This window comes from Athene noctua, chromosome 4 (assembly GCF_965140245.1).
Source record: "Athene noctua chromosome 4, bAthNoc1.hap1.1, whole genome shotgun sequence".
Classification (NCBI taxonomy): domain Eukaryota; kingdom Metazoa; phylum Chordata; class Aves; order Strigiformes; family Strigidae; genus Athene; species Athene noctua.
This window is the reverse complement of record NC_134040.1, coordinates 59559521-59579882: the sequence shown is the minus strand read 5'-3', so window position 1 is coordinate 59579882 and position 20362 is coordinate 59559521. Positions and strand designations below refer to the sequence as shown.

The window sequence follows — 20362 nt, the reverse complement described above, 5'->3', positions numbered from 1 at the left end:
TGTTGCAAACCCAAGGAAAGCAGTAAACACAGAAAACTTAGAGAGAAGCAAAAATACCATTTCCCAGATAGAAGACTTCTCAGAAGTTGCCTCCTTCCCCACAGATCAGGTGAAAAAACTCTCACAGCCCAATTTGGAATTCTGCCTGCAACATTAGTTTTTTGCATGCCTGTGTATGCTGTATGTAAGAACAACAGATAGAAACTAACAGAAGAACAGTATCAAGCTTACAAAGTCAAGCACTAAACAAAATTTTAAAAATCAGAGTTTTAGAATCATGGTGATCTGTACTAACCTATTATTTCCCTCTTAAAAGTATGGCTGTTATATATATATATTTGTGCCTCCTATCAGCAGAAGATAAAAGGTTATTTGTTGTCAATACCAGTTACCGGGACCATTAGTTCTGAAAGTGTCACAGGCCCTGTGTGCATGGCAGTGCAAACAACCATTTCATAAAGCTAAGAACAACAACTACAGTTTCTAAAGAATACACACAAGGGGACATTTTTTCCCTAACTTAAACCTGAACAGATCCATCTCGATTTTCGGAGGAATTTTCAAGAACATAGTTCTGTTAGGTGTCACTATTCGCAAACACATTGACTGAGTATCTAAGAAACAGAAGATGCCTCTTAGAATAAAAAACAGGACTATGCACAACTTGCACTCTATATTCAGGTGAGGCTGATAAAACATGGCTCTTTTTTACTGCTGATATCCCATGGAGACACTTTTCAGAGTGGGAAAGAAAGTCCAAGTTGTTTGTGGGTAACTGTCATTCTATTTACTCTAACTGTTCCACTTCTTGTCCTATAGATACTAACAAGAGACAAGGCAGTGTACTGTTGTGTATGTCTGAAATTTTTTTTGTCTGAATATTTAGTACTGTTTCATAAATCTAAGCCAGAAAGGGTTGAATGCACATATCTGAAAACAAGGCTTGCTAGTGTTTTTCACTGTTACAGCAAAGGTGTGCATATATTCTCTACCAACTATATTTCAGTGCTTAACAGCATTTCCTTGAAGCCTTTTACATTGCTCTGGCCATATAAAACACCACTTAGGTTAAGCCAGAACTTCTGAGCCAAGAAATTCCTTCCTTGCCAAATTGCTGGAAGCAAGTCAGAGAGCCAATTCTCGCAAGTATCAAGCCTTCAGTTTATAATGGTATGTTTGATATTTGGGAACAACTGATGCCATGAACAAAGACAAGGGCTATTTTAACACCTGGGTGGTTTTGTTTGAGCTGTTCCGATATGAAACTGGTTTGAGACATGGCCAAGGCATAGAGAAGAATACAGAGCCACAGACAAACACTTTCAATGTGTTCTAAGGTAATAGTTTTGCTTTCTTTCCTTTTTAAATGTAAAGTGTTAATTTACTCAAATTCCAGCACTTTTCTGTATTTATAGCTACTTCTTGCAGAACCAAATACTTGTGGTCTCAAAGTTTTTAGTGAAATAAGTGATACTTCCAGGCATTTTTCATAGCATTGTTCATCCTTTCATCAGGGCTGGGAATCCACAAATGCCAATCTACTAACTGGACTAGAAAGTATTAGAAACCTAGCAGTATCTCTCTCCTTCCCTTCACCAGCCACTTCCCAGGGTAGATATACTTAATTTTGTAATTCTTAAAGGGGTGTGTGCGGGTAAGGAACAGAAGGACATCACTCTCCATCCAGCTTTGCATGGGCAGCTTCCCAGTTCTTGAGATCATGTAGCTATTGACACTAAATAAGTTAATACTTCTGAGAAATCCAAGTTTACCTCCCAACACCTTCAGCTCCTGATTGCATTCTTCAAAGAGCATATAGGAAAGACTGATTAAGCAAGGAGATTGGATGTTCTGCTTAGCAGGAATGGTTTCAGGGTGTAAGTCTGATAGCATATGTGCTGCCTTTATCTGTTTCGTGACAGGTCTTCACCCTGTTAAGTTCTCGAAGCTGTTACTTTCAAGCAATGGCCAGTTCGATTAAAGTGAGTAGTTAGTTTACTCACATCTGAGTGGGGCTTTTTTAGGTTCATGGTATTTGATTGTTTGTTTTGAGGTTGTTGTTTTTGTTTGGGTTGTTGTGTGGGTTTGTTTCATCTTTTAAACTTCATCCCCTATACAAACAAAATCAGTGATTGAGAAATCATGGCGCAGCATTCATCCCACGGGTTAAGGCCTGTACCATGGAAACCAGCCAGTAGCAGACTTATTTTAGTACCTCCCTGTAAAGTATACTCTCCTTATTTTGAAACAGGGAGACTTTTTATTAGATCCTCTCACTTTACTTGTTTTTAAGGAACAGAGAGGAGGAAAGAGAGGGAGAGCTGAACCAAGGGGATGACTGACAGGGGCAGCATGTGCACGCCTGTATTATTATAGCTCTACTGCCCTGTCGACTGTCAAGGTTCTGCTTTATCCACACACCCAGTATAGAGAGCAATACAACTCAAATACCACAGCCACCGCCAGAGCAACTAACATTCAGAATAAGAATTTTAAAAAGGGCAACTCAAACCATGCACATCATCATCCACAGAACGTAAACCCTGGCAACGCAGCCTCCTTCCTCCCCGCCTCCCCCCGCCGCTTCCCGCCCGTTACCTCTCCTGCCGCCGCCACCCGCGGGGGGCGCGGGAGGGACGCGGGACGGCACCGGGGCACCGGCGGGAGCGGCTCCCGCCGCAGCCTCCTTCCGCACCGGCGCGGGAGGCGAGGTGCCGACCCGCTGCCGCTGCAACCGCGCTCAGCACCGGGCAGGGAGGCGATCGGCCCTGCGCCAGCTCCGGCCCCTCCTCCGCTGCTGGTGCCACAGCCCCTCCTGCGAAGCCACAGCAGCGCTGGGCCAGCGGCAAAAAAATCCTCAGTTCTGGAGCTTGAGAAGGCCGAAAGAGCTTCCCGGCTGCCTTCCCCGCTCTTGGCACTGCGCATAGGTCAGTGCCGGTGAGGGGCGGCCATGATCTGAGCTGTCACAGACACTCTGTGACACACTGTCACCGGCACTGAGACCACGGCATCCAGGGGGACGAGGGATGAGAAGGGAGTAGACTTTTGTGTCTCTCAGAGCAAGCCCTCCGCTTCCCCTGTCATTTCCTTGCAACCTGTACCCATTAAAAATGTCGCTGTGTACGCTGCCTTGCCCCTGGATGTGGGAGAAGAGATCTGGGGAAGCTACACACAACCCTCTTACTCAGGCAGCAGCACTGCAGCTGGGAGGTGAGGTGCAAAGAAAGAGTTGGGAGCTCTTGCTGATTCTGCTCTGGGTGCAGGCAGAATTGCATAAAAAACCCAAACCAAACCAAAAACTTAGACAGTTGTGGTGTTCCCATCACGACCTTTTTACTTCTTAAAGAAGAATCAAGTGTGACTACCTCATCTGTAAGTGCACATGAGGGCATGAGACAGACCTCAATCTCATTTTGCAAACCGCACTGGGTGCATGTGAAAGCAGATTTAGATGGAACATGGCACTACTTTGCTCCTAGTAGCATTACACAAAATTAAGCTGACTACAAATCTGAGAGAAAAAAGGTTTTTTTAAATCAGATTAAATTTTCCAGAAGGACTCTGAATCGGGGAAGTCTCCTCCCCAAGAGAAAAGTTTGACCTAGAATCTGTAAAAGCAAAAAACTCCTCTTTATAGTATCATTGGTATAGGAGGAAAAGAAACAGAATTACCCAGTTCCATTAAAAACAGACCAGGGAATTAAGAGATCACAAGAGCATTAAGCAGCATTCTCCTTTATTAATTCCAGCAAGTCTGGAAAAGTTCTAGACATTAGCACACATTTCAGAGTTCTAGCTGTCAAAACACCCATTAAAAGCATTGCTAATAAAGCAAGAGACAGAAATTTCCAATGATATTTTTTTCTTTTTCTGGTCCACCAGCTTCTCAGACTACCACGGAAAAATCCATATCTCTGTGGTTTTAGTGCAATGTAAAAAGCAGATGATATCTTCTTTTCTTGCAGAAGAGCTTTGACAAAAACAATCATTTCTGAGTAGCATCTGTATATTATAATCACCAGTGCGCTTAGAAATGTTAACTAATAAAGTTCAGTGTGCAATAAGCGTAATGAATTTTCCCTCAGATTCTTAAGTATATTTTCAGAATACACAGTGCAAGTTTCCCATGTTCCTGCAGTGGGGTGATTCTCTTTTGAAGGTAAGTCTTCTACACCTACTACAGAGGAAGGACTTTGCCCTTCATATTAAACACTGAAACCACTGAAACAGTATCCTGCCAGCCCCGAATTTAACATTTGGATTTACATCAGTGAACAGTGGTGGAACCATTTTGCATAACTTTGGATTTCTGCCTCAACTTGATTCTGCTTGGCTGCCAGGGTCACTTACTGAAACAGGAGATACTCAAACTCCATAAACAAACTACACAAGATCAGGATGCTCCAACCATGATTAATGGTAAAAGTTAAACCTATAACGAGCCTGAGGAAGTCAACACACACAAAACTTTCTCATTTGTAACGGTTACATTTACTTACAATTTTAAAATAAGAAGCCAGATTTTAACTAGACACATTTCATTATCTTTGAAATCAAGTAATTTGTATTAATGCTTCAGCTATTATTGAAAAGTTTAAGAAATAATTTTAAAAATATGCCAGCTGTTGTTAGAGACACGCACAAAATATTGTGCATTTTTCCCTGTGCCTTCTGATTACTGATCATATTAAGTAGCATTTATTCTTTAATTTCTCCCCCCACATATATATATGCATTTAATATATATGAATATATATGAAGTTACATACAGCTTCATTCACAAACTAGGAAAATGGAGCTGTGTGCAATTTAAGGTAACCATATTTATAGGCAGTCATCCTGCGTCATTCATGTCAATTTTAACAGTATGTTAGCAAAACAGTTAGTTTTGTAATTCAGGTTATTCATTGCCTTAGATCTATGTATGGGTCAGGATCTATATTTTCCATAGTGTGAAACTTCACGATAATAGGTTTCTGATTCATAAATCAAAGCTACCATGTGCTATCTCAATAAAAACAGCAACACAAACTCTTGTTGAAACAGTCCGTTTCAGAGAAACTTAGCTTCGTGTTTTAGCATGAACTACTGTACTGGTATTTGAGAATCAAGCAATAGAATACAAAAGCCTAGCATCTAGCATATAGATTTGACAATATTTGTCCAATATTAGTACATCCTTTTTAAGAAGAATATACTGGCTCTATCCAGAGTAGTAAAATCCAGTCCTTTTGCTTGTGTGTCAGAAATCAAGCATACTCATGAAGATCCACCTGTGTATTTAAGAATACTTCTCCCACATATACCCCCTCCATGCCTACTAGAGCAATATCCTTGCGTGGTACTTTCTGTACATGGATGGAGGGGAAAAAAACCCACATTATAACAATGATACTTCCAAGACCATTTTAGGACTGATCTATACCATTAATGAAACAGTTCTGCTGTCTATTTCTTCCATTAGGACCTCTTTTGTACTAGTTAATGTCCTCCTTTTCTAACTGACTGTAAAACTATACACGATTCTCTCTGCTCTCTACATGCTACAAGCTTTTTAGTCCTAACCGTTAGAGCAGGCTCCTCTCCATTTCTGCTTCATGAAGACAGCATCTTTGATAGTTAGGTGCTTAAAGAAGAAAAACCTCCCAAACTCCACAAAATAGCCAGTCCTACTGCTTCTAATGTACTCTGTTGCCCTGCCTTTTGCACTACTGCTTTTTCAGACTCCAACAGCCTAACTTGCCCAGGATCTGGAAAATGGACGTTTCAGTTGAACAAACCAGTTGTGGACGTACACTCTTTGCTGTACACGCAGGAAGTTTTATGTATCCATACACCATTTATCTACAATGTTTGACTGTCTTGAACTGTCCACTTTGGATCTGTAAGTGTTGTCAAGGCCTGGGATGTTCTATTCAACAATTCAGGCTGTTTTTCTACAGCTATTATAGTTCCAAAACATTTTGCTAATGATAGTACAGAGCAGAAAGAATTTACACTGGAATTTGCAAAGCAGAATATGCTTTCAAGTACAATCTGCAACTAGCGTGTTCTCTAATATAGAAATATATATTACCAGTAACAAAATGATTCAGATGTTCTAATCTTCAAATTTGCTATTATTTCTGCTTTCTTCTGTGTAAACCACACTTAGTTCAGGATCCATTTGGGTGGTTTAGTAGTAGTTGCTGTTTTCTCTGGATAGTATGTCAAAGCTAGTAGGAAATCTGTGGATGTTTAACATCCAAATACTGCAGGATGGGGATGAAGGTAGTATTTAATTCCTTTCACTCAGATTTACTGAAAACACAACTTTGATTTTGTACCTTAAATAATATTCTTCACCCTAGAATCACAGAGTGGTTTGGGTTGGAAGGGACCTTAAAGATCATCTAATTCTAAGCCCCCTGCCATGGGCAGGGACACCTTCAACTAGACCAGGCTGCTCTAGTCCCATCCAACCTGGCCCTCTGAAATCTTAAACACTGAATTACTATTCTTCCATGTTTTGGAGTTACCATAAACTAAAGACACATGAAATGTTTTACTCCAGTGTTCCATTATTTAGGGAAAAATGTATCAGTAAAATCAATCTAGAAAAGATTATATAGCAGTAAAAATGTACCAAATTTGTTTTGAAAGACATCATGTGTGTGATTTAAATCTTTGGAAGCTATCTTAACTGAGAAACATGATCCTCACTTCTTGCCTTTCATGGTATGAATTTCCATTTGCAGGTTGAGTCAATCACAAGCTCCATCCTCCATCAATGATTAGTTCATTACCAGTCATGTAGGCAGACTGAAATGACATAAAAAGTAGTAAGAATTTTAACTAATTTTTCAAGGCTATTTATTAGAGGGGAAACACTTTTTCTTTAAATTCAAAAAAGTTTTATTTTTGTACAAACACTTTGTTTTGCAAAAATATCTGAATAAATAGAATATAAATAAACTTAGAAATGGAAGCCTTTTGGCTAACTCAGGGGAATGTAGCAAAATATTAGAGGCATTGAGACCACATCCTGAGAGTACAAATTTACATAAGCTAGACTTCAGATATCTTACCTGCAGGAATAATACCTCACACTGTGATGTTATTAGCTCTGTTCAGCTGAGCAGAATCTGACCAGGTCAGCCAATAATTATGTCGGGACCTAACTGAAAATTTAGATCATGCAGCGAGCAACTAGCATTCTTTGTCAGTACTGAAGCATACTGGAACATATTGGAAAACTCGAATTCTCTCTACACATGGTTGAAAACCCTATTACCAGACTGGAAAAAAGATAATAATCAATCACTGCTTAATCACTGCCTTAACAATCATTGCTAACATTCAGAGTACTTTTTGTACCGTAGGTTGCACTCAGTAAAAGATAGTCACATTTTTTTATATTTGTAATAATCCAGCTCAAAGACAATATAAATCCTTCTAAAACAAATTCTCTCTATTGTGAAGCAGCAAAGTAGCATGGGATTCTGTGACAGGAAATTTTACTGTTCCATACTTACTTCATCAGAGGCCAAGTATACAAAGAGGTGGGCCACTTCTTCAGCATTAGCCATCCTACCAGTCTTCTGCCTGGCTAGAAAGTCTTTCAATGCCTAGATATACAAGAGCATTTGGTATATCAAAAATAAAAAAAACAATTATTTTAACCCAGTTAGTATGACATATACAAAGCAATACCAGAAACAGACCAGAAGTCATAACTTCCTTTAGTGCACTAAGTAGGGAATTTATGCTAGGAAAAGAAATTAGAAGATTAACAGTAGTTGAAAAATAGTAGGAGACTGGACTTAAATCTCTGGTTCCAGAATAAAGTCAACGTAAGTCCTTCTTCCTTTGGTGGCAGATAGTCCCAGGCCCTTCAAAAGAGGGCTCACAGATATCTAGTCAGTATGGTTAAAGCATCTGAAATAATTCTGAAATGCATAGGCCAGAATGGCTGTTCTGTTACGGTTTTGCACTAGTTTGTGGCCATAGTAGAAAACATCTTCTATTTTTGCACCAGATACTGTAACCAATGGTTGCAAATGCTTCCACAGATGACAGACCCTCTGCAATAGTATCCCCTTCTGAGGCATTTTAAGACTTCTGAGTACAAACTGACCAAACTATCAAAGGATACACTACTGTTATGTTATTGTTGGTACTCTGAAGTAGGAGACATTCTTGAATATGGACAGAAGTGCTGCTATATATTTATTTTTTTAAAGGGAGTTAAAAACATGTACGCACATGACCAAACTAATAGATTGCTTTCTCACCTGTTCTGGGTTAGGCTGGGCTTGGATTCTGTCCCGTAAAGATGGTGTGTCAACAGTTCCTAAGCAAATTTTAAAATTCAGTGTTAAAAATCAACTGCATCAACAATTGTGACTAAAAGAAAATGCAGTTCATTGGTTGTATTTGTATGTCTTAGTTATGTGTAACTTCATAATGTGATTCAGGAAAAAGACTGCAAACTGTCAACAGAGCACAGGATTCTAAATTTCAATAGAAGGCAAGACATTTTAGAATTAGATTTAATACTTTTCAGGTGGTTAAATAATGGCTACCTGTTAGCTAGCCCTTGCCTGCTACTAACCTCCTAGACTATATCTTTGAAACAAACATTCAAATCCTGTGCAATGCATTTATAATGTCCATGTGCTGGGTTAATAGACTAAACATATAGTTTAACTACAAAAGTAATGACTTTTTATTTTAAATCTCAGGAATGTTTCAAGCATGTCCTGTTCTTTTAGATTGCTGGTAACTTTAGTTGCCACTTGCAAGTCTACTCTCTTGTTAATAATGTCAAACTAAATTGGACCTTCTAGCATCTGCTCCTAGTTTACAAAATAATGTAAGAATACTTACCAGGACATATGCAGTTGCACCTGATGCCTTCTTCAATGAAATCAGCAGCCACAGACTTTGTTAGACCAATAACTGCGGCCTTTGAAGTACTATACACACATCTGTTCACAACTCCTAACAGAAGGTCAGTGTGAAGGCAGCGTAGAAACATATTTTTTTAAAAAAGTTAAAAAAAAAAGAGTCAAGTTTTTTCAATATGCACCTGCTGCTGCACTCCTGCATTCCCTGTAGCACTGGTAGTATCTCCATAAGGGCTGGCAAACTAGAATGCTGACTGCCAGAATTCTGCTCAGGCATACAGGAGAGCAAAGTACATGATCTCTCTATAGTGTAAGTTTGAGAAGTAGTCTAGAAAAGTTAACAAAGCAAACAAAGATTCAGGAACAGCAGAGACCCATTTGTTAGTCACCATCAGGCTTCCTCAGGAAGCGTAGCTACAGTGCTTACATAACTAATTTCTTCATTGTTTCTCTGAAGAACATATGTAGCAAATATCACTGGAAGTAATTCCTTTTTAGTTAATACAAACTGGTAAAAACGATGTTGCAAAATATTCAGGACAGCTTCAAGAGCTCAGAGGCAAGGATCTTAGTGTTTCTGCAACCTTCCATCTGTGTCCTTGTGTGTATGTATGCGTTGATGTATCCCCTTTTTTTAACTGCATCCCTCCACAGGATTGGCAACGTCCTCTAAATTTAAAGTTGTGCAAAACTTATTTCGTATTCCCATAATTTTAAAGATTTATATAAGAAACTCTAGCAAGCTACTGACCTTTAATACTGGATGCCACAGAAGACATGTTTATAATATTTCCAGATTTCTGTTTAAGCATCTGAAAAAGAATACTTATGTAATTCAAATGCAAATTATTTTGTCATCTGCAGGTCCCATAGCCCATAACAACCTGCAGAACAGCCTTGCATACAATTGATACGCAGGGTAACAAAGCTTAACTAGCAGGAACAGGCGCTTCCCTCTTTTTGATCTATTGACTCTTCAGTAAAAGATAGTAACACAGAATCTGAAATACTCACTAGGTTCTCCTAAGTTGTCTCAGAGGTGAAAGCTATGTCAGGAAAGGAATTTTTTCCTAGTTAGCCACCTCTGAAATCATTGCCCTCTTAATCACTACAGGAAGTTACCCTACATAGACATCTATTCATACCCTCTACCAATTCTGTAATTCACTGATCCCATTAAAACCCTTCTTCCTTTGGAGAAGACTAACACACAGCTCTCTAGCATCTTTAAATTGTAGCTAAATTTCTTTAAGTTATAACCTTTTTAGTCATTCCAAAACTTGGGATGCCTACAGTTGTTATAAAGAACCTTTGAAAATGAATATCCCCTAAGAAAACCCCCCCCACCAAATCCCAAAACAAACAAAAAGGACTGGAACAACACTGAAAAGAGTACTTGTCATCCAGTTATGGTCACAGCTTCCACATTTGGCCTCTGTATTTACAGGAATACAAACACCTTATTCAGTCCACAAGTTTCTGTGGTCCTAAAACCTAGTTATCATGTCAAACACAAGTATCCTCAAGCTGCTAGACTAATGGGATTGTTGTTCTGATATAACCAGCATGTTGGTGTCAGTGGCACTGAATTGCCTCACAAGATGGTTTCCCGAGTTCCATAAAATACATGTTAATACACATTTATAAATATTTTGTAGCAGTGGTATCGTGCAGTTGTCTGCATAATACAGTAGCATTGCATTGCAATGGCTCCCTCACTGCTCTACATTTGAAGATTTTTAGTGAGAAATTACATAGGGCAAACCCCCTGAGTTAATCTTCTCTACTATATCCTTTAGACAGACTCTCTACTTGAAGAATTACATAATACAAAGGATGTTTTAGAGTAGTATCACTATAACCTAAGGGCCTCCCCTATCCAAAGCTGTATACTTGCATGTTTGTCTCAAATTCTGTTGTCACAGTGGCAAAAAGTTATGCCTCTCACACTTTAGAAACAATGCAGCAGAGATGAAAAATCATGGGCAACCAAACCTTACCTTAGGAAGAAATGTCCTGATCATTAGATACATGCTGTGAACGTTGAGGTTCATAGTGAAGTTCCAGTCTTGCTCCTCACACTCTAGAATGGTTCCATGATGGACAAACCTAGAATAAGTGCATGCAGTGGATTATGGTCTGTGGTTTACGTTTCCATGGCTTTTTATGCACATTTTTCCATTACTGTTTTGCAGTAGCTAACTCTTCCAACCTTGAAAAGGAGGAACAAGAGCTCTTTTGAAGAAAGCAAGCAACAGTGTATTTCTTCTGATGAGTATCAGGGAGTAAGGCAGACTCAATATGTGCTAAGAAATGCTTGGCAATAGGGAAATTAACATAAATAAGCAGAGCATTAGCAGACCATCAGCTTCGCTTACTGTTGTGCTAGGAGAGCCAAAGGTCACCCAGAGAGTGGGGAAAACATCACCAATTCCATAGCCATTCTATCTTGGCCTGGATAACATGGCTGTGCATAAAATGTTCAGTTTTGATTAAAACACATGAAAGTTTGTGCTTAAAGCTATAAAATGCATTTAAAAAAAGAAATAAAATGCATTCAAGTAAAAGAAAGTGCTTCTGGAGTACAGGGAAAACTGGAAAAATAGTAGGATAAAATAGAAGCTGGTTACCCTGCAACATTACAGAGGACGTCAATCTTTTCAATCTCCTTGGCCAGATTTTCTATCTGCTCCTTTTTGGTGACATCCAGAACCCGTATTTGAATGCCTAGAAAAAATATGGTATTTGCTTCACTGTATTTGGCTAAGGATCATCAGTTTGCTTTTCTGAAGTGCTGAGGACTGCACATAAAATTCAAGTCAGTGGCTTCCCAGGAACAGTCTCCCCTCAGTAGTGCACCAAGACATGGAACCTCACTGCATGAGAGCTACAGTTAATCATTAAGTTAGTGCAATGGTTAAATTGAGACAGCAATGGAAAACATGTCATGCTATTTAAAAGTTTCAGAAGATAGTTAAAAAAAGATCAACTGATTTGATTGTCATACAGCATCACACAGGCAGATGAGCTAACACAATTTACCATAAAAACATCTCCAATAAATTTGAATCCCATTATACTCTCAAACTGAATTACAGAACCTGTATAATCATAACAAGCCTTCATGCCCATTATAATAGAGTAATTACTTTGAACTAGTCGTGTCACATACACTCACAGTCACATTACATGCCATCTATCCATGTGTAGTTAAAGATATTATGAATCAGCTTTATATAATTTAATTAATGAGGAAAAGTGATTTTGCATAAACCATTAACTTATATTACCTGGAATTATAGCAATTATTTAATTGCAAAAAACATGAGCATCATATTTGTAAACTTGTTTATAATCAAATCAAAGAAGGCTTAGAATCTTGTTGCTTTTCACTATAACTGTCTTATTTCAACCTGACACCTGTCACTGTCAGTGCTTACAGCACTGACTGCGCCTGTGCCATACCTTCAAGAAGGACGCTGATAACAAAAAAATAATCCTTCTATTTTGTTCAGAAAAGTTATCTCTGAAAGACTGAGACACAATTTCTGCAGAACAGGGACAAGCGTAACTCTTCCAACCACTTTTGACAGAATCAGCACCTCTAACAGAACTGCTTTAGGGCCAACCACAGCAGTGCCATCCCCAGGACAAAAGTGAAAAGAACAAGTTAAAAGAACTATACTTCCAGATGAGCTGTAATATGATAGGATATAATCTACGTGTTATTTTACCTCATTTTACTTAAGTAGCTGCCAGCAGTCTAACACAACTAGCTTCCCTCACCCACGTCAAGGCTGAATCCTTACTATGAAATAGACATACTTCATGATACACTTCGCCTGCACCATCACTCCATACTGTGTCTAAAGACTGAGCTGTGCCCTCTTCTCAAATACATGAACTTTACATTCAAGGGAAACCTGGATGAGTGGAAATGGAGTCAGGGTACACTCCAGTAATTCCCTTAGTACATACAGTTAAGCTCCCTGGGCGCTAAGACGTGCTGCTGATCACTCTTTTCCCACAGCCTAGTCACAACATATCCTGCATCTAGGATGCAGAACACACCTGTGCCCCAAAACATAGGATTTTTTACAATTTAGTCATGTACAACTAGTGACACACAGTCTAAAAAATGTCTACAACTACCTATTGAGAAACTCTAGATGAAATGGAGCCAGACTTCTCAGAAGCTCACAGTGGAAGGATGAAAGGCAACATAAAGAAGCTGGAACATGGGAAAGCCTAACTGAATAAGGTGTGGTTTGTTTTTGTGGGTGTTGGTGGGGTTTTTTTTTCTGTTTGTTTGGGGTTTTTTGCTTTACCACAAGGGCAGTTGCACTGAAACAGGGGCCTACAGAGGCTGAGGAAATTCCAACCCTGGAGATGTTCAGAACCTGACTCAACACAGCCCTGAGCACCCTCCTGTAACCAGAGCCACTTTGAGCAGCAGGCAGGGCTAAATGGCCTTTAGAGGTCTCATCCAGCATGCATGATTCTATGAAATACTCTAAAGCTGTCTGTAAAGCATCTAAGTGATGTCAAAATTACAGGAGAATTTGATTTGAAATGGATAAAAACCTGTTTCTTTTGAAGCCAAACTGCCAAGTCCATGAACAGACTTTATATGCCTTAGTTACATGATACAGACACTTTTGAAGAGATTTGTATATAACGATGTAATTAAACTACAGGGTGATGATTAACATCAGCACTGGAATTACCTCTCCTGGATAAAATTCAAAGATGATAATGTGCCAAGCCTTGATGAATTATGGCTTAACTAATCACATGTCAAAAGGATAGAAATGGCTCTAAGTATATGGGAAATTACCTCTTTACTTGTGAACACACTAGCAGAGGGGAAAGAAATGCACATTTTAAAGTGTAACACACTTTCCCAAACATCCTCAGAACAAACTTGAAAAGTCCTAAAGCTCCTAAAGAATTACAAAGGGATTGCTTGTAGATTGTGTGCTCAGTAGAGACTGATATTCACTCTAAAAGCTGTGCCAGAGAAAAGCATTTTTGTGTATTTAACTGTCAACCTGTAATAGGAATTAATTAAATCCACTCCCTTTTATCAAATTAAGTTGGAAGCATTTTCAGTTGTAAAATGCATATCCAAGTCTTATTTATTTCAAGACTGAATAAATAATTTTTTAATATAATGTCCACACTTGTGTCACTTATGATTAAGATCCACAGCTATGCAAAACCTACTCCCTGAAGTGTGTTCCTGTGATATCAGTAGGAAAGGAACCTTCAGACCTGAGAATTTGTACAAACGCAGGCTTATCTAGTGTTGGTGGAATTAGTTTCTGAAGACATACAAATTCTACTAGACAGCTATCCTTTTAATGCATTCTTCAGGAAGTATGGACCATAGAAATGCAAGACACAATCTATTTTTGTATAACTGGATGTTACTTCTTATGATCAGAGAAAAGCATTCCATGCCTTTTAGAGTGATATGCTTGACAGCCTAATGATCTCAAAAGGTAACTGAAACGGGTGCCATTCTGGGAAGCAGAAGTCAACTGCTTCTGTGACACAAAAAATTCAAAGTTATTCCACATGCCTGGAATAATACTCTGTCTGATATGCTGGTGCTGCAGTATTTCACATGCTAGATCTCTAACATTCCATACCACAAACCAAAGCGATGTTGATGTCTACAGAATTAGTCTGGATATTTTGTTTTTTTCTGGCCTTTTGAAGTTTGCCCTATTCTCAAATTATATTTCAGCCAGTCTACAACAAAACTTGCAAAAGCTGAACTGATGCCTGATGAAGCTCATTTACCTGGATATTTCTCCAGTTCTTGCAGCTTAGACTTGTTGATGTCTGTAGCAATGACTTTGGCTCCTTCTTTAGCAAAAGCCTGAAGAATACAAGTAAGAGGAGCAGTTTATATTTAGATATTCCAGATCTTAGAAGAAAAAAAATCTGTTTTCTTTTCATTTCCTTTTTGGCTTGAAATAAAAGTTGGCTGAAGGCAGCTGAGCTCTCACTTTTCATTCTGGGCATGCCAGGGAGTAATGGACATCAATTACCACACATCCTGGGGACAACTAAGTAACTATACATGATGTAAGACAAATTTATGAACGTTTCCTTAAAGTAATCTGTAAATAAAGGTTAAGAACAGTAACCAGGCTAAGACAACTGGTATTATTATTGCCCTTATTAGTTGCATGTGGACTAGCAAGCATGTTACAAACATGTAGGGCTAGAACTGTCTGTACTGTTGGATTTAAATGAAGTTATGGGATCTGATAGGTAAAGGCACACATAGAAAAGGAATGGTAGTATATAAATTTATTAAAAACCTTTGCCTCCAAAGCATTGAACTAGAGCAGCATTAGAAGAACAACTTTTCTTTGATACTTAACCAGAAATACTACTGCGTTCTTGATGTTCCCCTCAAAACCCGCTTTCTCTGCATTGTGCTTACTGATAGATCAACAGCTTTTCTAGCAAAGTAACCTCTCTGTCAAAAGTATTCTGACATCTCAGATTGTAGTCCCTAATCTTCAAAATAAGTGTCTCAAGTGCAGCTTAAGAGGATAGTGGCATTAAACATGCCAGCCTTCCTTGGCTTGGTCAGGTGTTTACAAAGAGAAATCAGCATGACAATTTACCTGCTCCTTGGATTTGGTGTTTTAATTCAAGTGCCATGATCAGCAGTCTCCTGCATTCTTAACTGCATGCATGAGAAATTAACCAGTTGGGCAAAAATCCTACTTATAGGAGCTTTTCCTGGCTTGCTGATTACATCATGGAGATACTGAGATAACACTACTGGTTTCTCTATCTCCTATGGAAGAAGGAAGTAGCAGGGGAAGAACTGGTCAAAAGGAATTGAAAAGTAACCAGAAAGTTAATGCATATATTGAATTCTGTTTAACAGTAATTAAATAAAATTTGTAAAGGATTTCTCACAGTTGCTCATTGTGAACAATGTTGTAGCTGTGCTGTTAGTATCACGTAGACTTGGTTATGTCAACTTTTAATATGGATAAATATCTTTGTTTTACTGTAGGGGATCTTTGCAGTATCCAGCTATATAACAGGAAATACTCCCTCTATCCTCCTTATCTTCTCCCTGAACAAAGCAGCAGGGATATTGGATTACAGGTACAGACAGTACCAACCATATATTGTTAGAAAAGCAGTTGCAGCCATTCTCAAATCTTGCTCTTATCCTTGCCCAACATCACCACTCAGAGCTGAAAACTTCCAGAAATTCGAACAGCACAAAGCATGCACTATACAGGATAGTGACTGTATTATTCCCTGAATTTTTTGGTGGGTAGTTCTGACTTCATGTATGGTTTATTAATTCTAGAACTCCTTTGGTGCAAGTGTCATGGGATGAGCTAACATTAGAGACCTAGCTTTGGTAAAGGAGAACTAACATTTTACAACTTACTATAGCAGCTGCTCGTCCAATCCCCTGTGCTGCTGCAGACAGCAGGATGATCTTCCCATCAAGCCGACCCATGCCGCTGGCCTCTGCAGACAGAAGATGTAACAATCTTTAACAGAAAGACAAGCCAACAACACTCTCTGGGAATAAGATGCAAATGCATTCCAAAACGAATGAATCCAGACATGATTCTTAGCACCTCTATCATCCAATCCCATCACAGATTGTCCTGTTTGGCTGCAGCATGACCCTAAGTCATACAAGGTTCTGAGAGGGGGACTTCTTCAACTTTTCTTTTTCATAAGTCTGGACCTCAAAACAATCAAAAGGCATTTGAGCTCAAAAGCCAAGCTTTATTATAACAGAAACCAGACCTTATTTTTCCTTTAACAGAAAAAAAAAAATCAAGATGAAACAGAAGTACAGTATTTTGTAATCTAGTGCTTCCACTATCTATTGTGTTCTTTGAAAGCAAGTCTTTCTTCCACCCCTCTGAAGCTAATCAACTCATCAACTTCCTAGATTGTAATAAATTTCACACAATACTCTGGCCTTGGTGTCTGCTCTGAATTGTTAGAATCTTCCAGCACAGCAGATTCGCAGCTCCAACAAGGCAGGAGGGTGGGGGCAGGAATGACGTGCTGTCCTGTCTCTCCCCTCTTGCTCTCGGTGAACTACAGAGTGTGCTTGGGGCAAGCAGTAGGGAACCTCTAGGAGGTTCCAGTGTATAGCAGCCAAAAGGCAAAACACAGCCCTCTCCTCTTCTGCCAAGCACGCTTTTTAATGCTGCATTACATTTAAAGAAATATAGCATGTAAAATTGCAGGCAAACAAGTAAAAGCAAACGCTATCCTCTCACTCCTGTGGATTTTTTGTTATTTAAGGAGTCAACTACTTAATAGGATGTTTTGCAGAACTGCCTAAAAAGCAAGGTCACTGTCAGAGTGCTATATCTGGTGTTTGTTAACTGGGTTCCAAATAAGCAAGACTTTGTGTACTTTTACAATCCACAGAGAAAAATTTGTTTATGTAGCTATGAATGTAGAAGGGTGTCCCAAGAACCTGAAGTCTTTAAATACATACATGAATACATCATAATGAGTACCTCACTGAGAAAATAAAGATGCCATAACCTTCCCTAGGATAGCAGCCAGTGCTATCTAGAGATGCTCAAATCCATGTTGTGATTCAGATTACTGAGTCAAATTTAGTGTCCTACATCTTAAACCAGATTATTCCGTTTCTCTGGTTTTGAACAGAAATTCTGTTTTCTCAGCAGCTTTTCCTGACAAACTGCAGCAAAACTGATGCTTCCCTAAAGGTTATGGATTCAACAAATTAAACTGCTTCAGAAGAAGTCTTAACTGAAAAATTATTTCTATTCTAACATAAAAAACATTCTCTCTTTTGATTTAAAGGCAAACTGAGTTCCAGATTATGTTTCAAGACACTGAAATGTTTCACCATAGGCTTTCCTCCCATAGCTGGGACACACATATGAAGAAACAAAGCCCCAAAACCCAGTCTCCTAAGCAAACAGTAACTGAGATGCACCTTTCTAATTCGTGGAAACCTTAAAATCTCTTTTTAGGTTGGCTGGAAAAAGACATCCCTTTGGATGCCTCTGATGGTAGGCTATATAAGGTTATATGAGATTGTGCCTGTTTTAGCATAACTTTTTTGCTTTGACAGGTGAAAAATACCAAGTTAACCAAGCAAAATGAGGTTGCACCGTCTAATGTACCAAGCTTTCAAAAATGCAACTCCTTAAACACAAAATTCTGGGAAAGGTTCTATTAATTGTAGCAAGTCCCAAGTATCTCAACAAGAAGTTCCAAGTGCTCCCTCAAGGCAGGGGAAGCTTGCTCTTATTCTTTGTTGTCATATATCTTTTCAGTAGAAAAATAAACCCTGATCTGTTCAAGTACTTCCTCAAATCACCGTAATACTCTGGAAGCAAAATACACTATAAATAACTTTTTCAATCTAATAATCAGTTTTTATGAACCTTTGCAACATCAGTTATATGAAGCATTTAAAAATAAATATTCATATAGTCACTCACCAAGAGATCTCAAACAGCTTGTTGTATTTACTGACCTTTGCACAAAAGGAAGTTTTATACTTTTTTGCTGTGCTTGTTGGGATTTGTAGTCTAACTGGTATGTTTCGGTAGATGAACGTAGTTTCCTGCTGAAACATTGAGATGCTGCCATCTAGTGAAACTCAAGATTTTAAAAGTGTGATTTTTCTCCTGCACAGGAAAGGACGAAAAAGAATTGCCAGCAATTAGCTGTCCATTCTCCCTAAGGAATTCAAGAGATTAGCAGGATTCCCACCAAAAAAGGCCACAGCCATGTTTTTCCCAAGCAATCTCTCTGTAGCAATATAAACGATCAAATTCCAAACTAGGACAATACTTGCATGATGAATTTTGTTCTTGGGTTTTTTGTTAAACTGGTGATTTACCAACTTTTCTTTTTGTATCTAGTGGTTTGATTTACATTTATTAAGGCAGAGTTAATATCATCAGACAGGAAAAACTCTAGGGCAAACTAATTTAGTCATAAGCTCACATCAGACATAAAGCTACTCTGATAGTATCCTTAAAGAGTTTGGAGTCCTGCCTGAACTTCAGTTGGGCACATTTTCCACAGAAAAGCCATTTCTGTGGGTAAACTGGGACACACATACACAAAGTTCAGTAACATTATAGCTTTCCTAAGGCTTTATAAATCAGCTGCCCAGGAAACAAAATCTTTAATGACTAGGTTTTCCAAAAGCATTTATCCTCCAGTCTCTAACTTTTGCCTACCAAATTCACAGACACGTTGCAATAAGTTCCTGTTTTTTACCTCAATCACCAGAAAAACCTCCAAATCTAGAAATGGTCCAAGCAAGCAATAACTAACAAAAAACTGCTTGAAACTGTATCTAATATAGATTTTTATATCCACCTTGTTTCCCTCTTCTGAAAGGAAAATGTCAGTTTAATTCATTTATTAGAATACCAAAATAGATGGAATAAAAAAAAGGAAATATCTTTCAACCAGTGGGAAATTGAAAAAAAAAGTAAACAGAGCAAAACAACAAAAAAACCCCCAACAACTAACCAACCCCAAACCAAAACACCCTCCACACAAACACCTGTGCTTTGCACTTGTCAGGATATAAATTGCTCCTACATACCTATGGCTGTGGTAGGAAAGGAGACATGACAGTGCTGAACTCAGTATTTAGAACCCATGTATTTTTGGCTAGCAATATCTTTAAAAGCTTCCCAAAATACATTCCAGGTCAGAGATTTAGAGATAAATACTTCCAATTTCTTAGTAGTTACAATAGCCAGCAGAGTTTTCAGCTATCTGAAGAAAATAGGTAGTTGGTTCTTTAATAAAGATCTCTGAAGTACCTCCATTAGGTGAAAAATCCTTATGCAACTCTTCCAATTCCAGTAACTGCTGAATGCCAGAAACACAAAATAGAGTACTTCAGACCTAGCATCATTGAGAGCTTTATTCCTATAAAATAATACTTTTGATGTGGGTATCTTTCTTAGGTATGACTTTCTCATTTCATGTTGATGACTTCATTCTTAAGAGTTGATCTCAGGTTTTGAGTACCAAATTCCTATTTAGTTGGCAGTTTTATTTGGAGGGCATGGGGGGAGGAAAGGGAGGAGAATCTATCTTTTAGACTTTAAATGTTTCTTGACAGAGAAAGACTTAGAAAATTAAACAAAACACAAAACAGTGGCAGACTTGTGCAATAGTAAACTTCTGCGCAAAGTAATTATTGCAGAAAGTAATAAAGGACACAGACAAGAAGCATAATAATGATGGAAGTGGTAAGATTACTATAGAAGATAGTCTTTAGACACCAAATATTGTAATCAAGAACCTTCGATCACAGCACAAATGAAGTGACCAGCAAAAATTTTTTTAAATACTTAACATATTAATTTTATTGTCATAACAAACCTTATACAAAACATACAAAAACATAGGTTCAGAATATAGATAAGCAGGCTAGTAAAATA

The 20362-nt window shown here is 38.4% G+C and overlaps 1 protein-coding gene across 3 annotated transcripts; it reads right to left on the bottom strand.

Moving 5' to 3' along the window:
• Positions 1-3725: 3725 nt before the first annotated feature.
• Positions 3726-18427, bottom strand: BDH2 (3-hydroxybutyrate dehydrogenase 2). 3 transcript variants are annotated; one of them, XM_074903991.1, is made up of 10 exons: positions 18389-18427; positions 16327-16432; positions 14697-14775; positions 11519-11615; positions 10889-10997; positions 9640-9700; positions 8869-8982; positions 8274-8332; positions 7515-7607; positions 3726-6801 (listed from the first exon to the last, which is right to left on the bottom strand). In XM_074903991.1, the coding sequence occupies exons 2-10, from the start codon at positions 16396-16398 to the stop codon at positions 6748-6750; spliced, it is 738 nt and encodes a 245-aa protein (XP_074760092.1). In that variant the 5' UTR covers positions 16399-16432; positions 18389-18427; the 3' UTR covers positions 3726-6747. The 3 variants fall into 3 exon arrangements, with proteins under 3 accessions (XP_074760092.1, XP_074760093.1, XP_074760094.1); XM_074903992.1 differs by having other exon boundaries at positions 16327-16402; positions 18389-18414; XM_074903993.1 differs by having other exon boundaries at positions 16327-16409; positions 18389-18410.
• Between the last annotated feature and the right edge of the window lie 1935 nt (positions 18428-20362).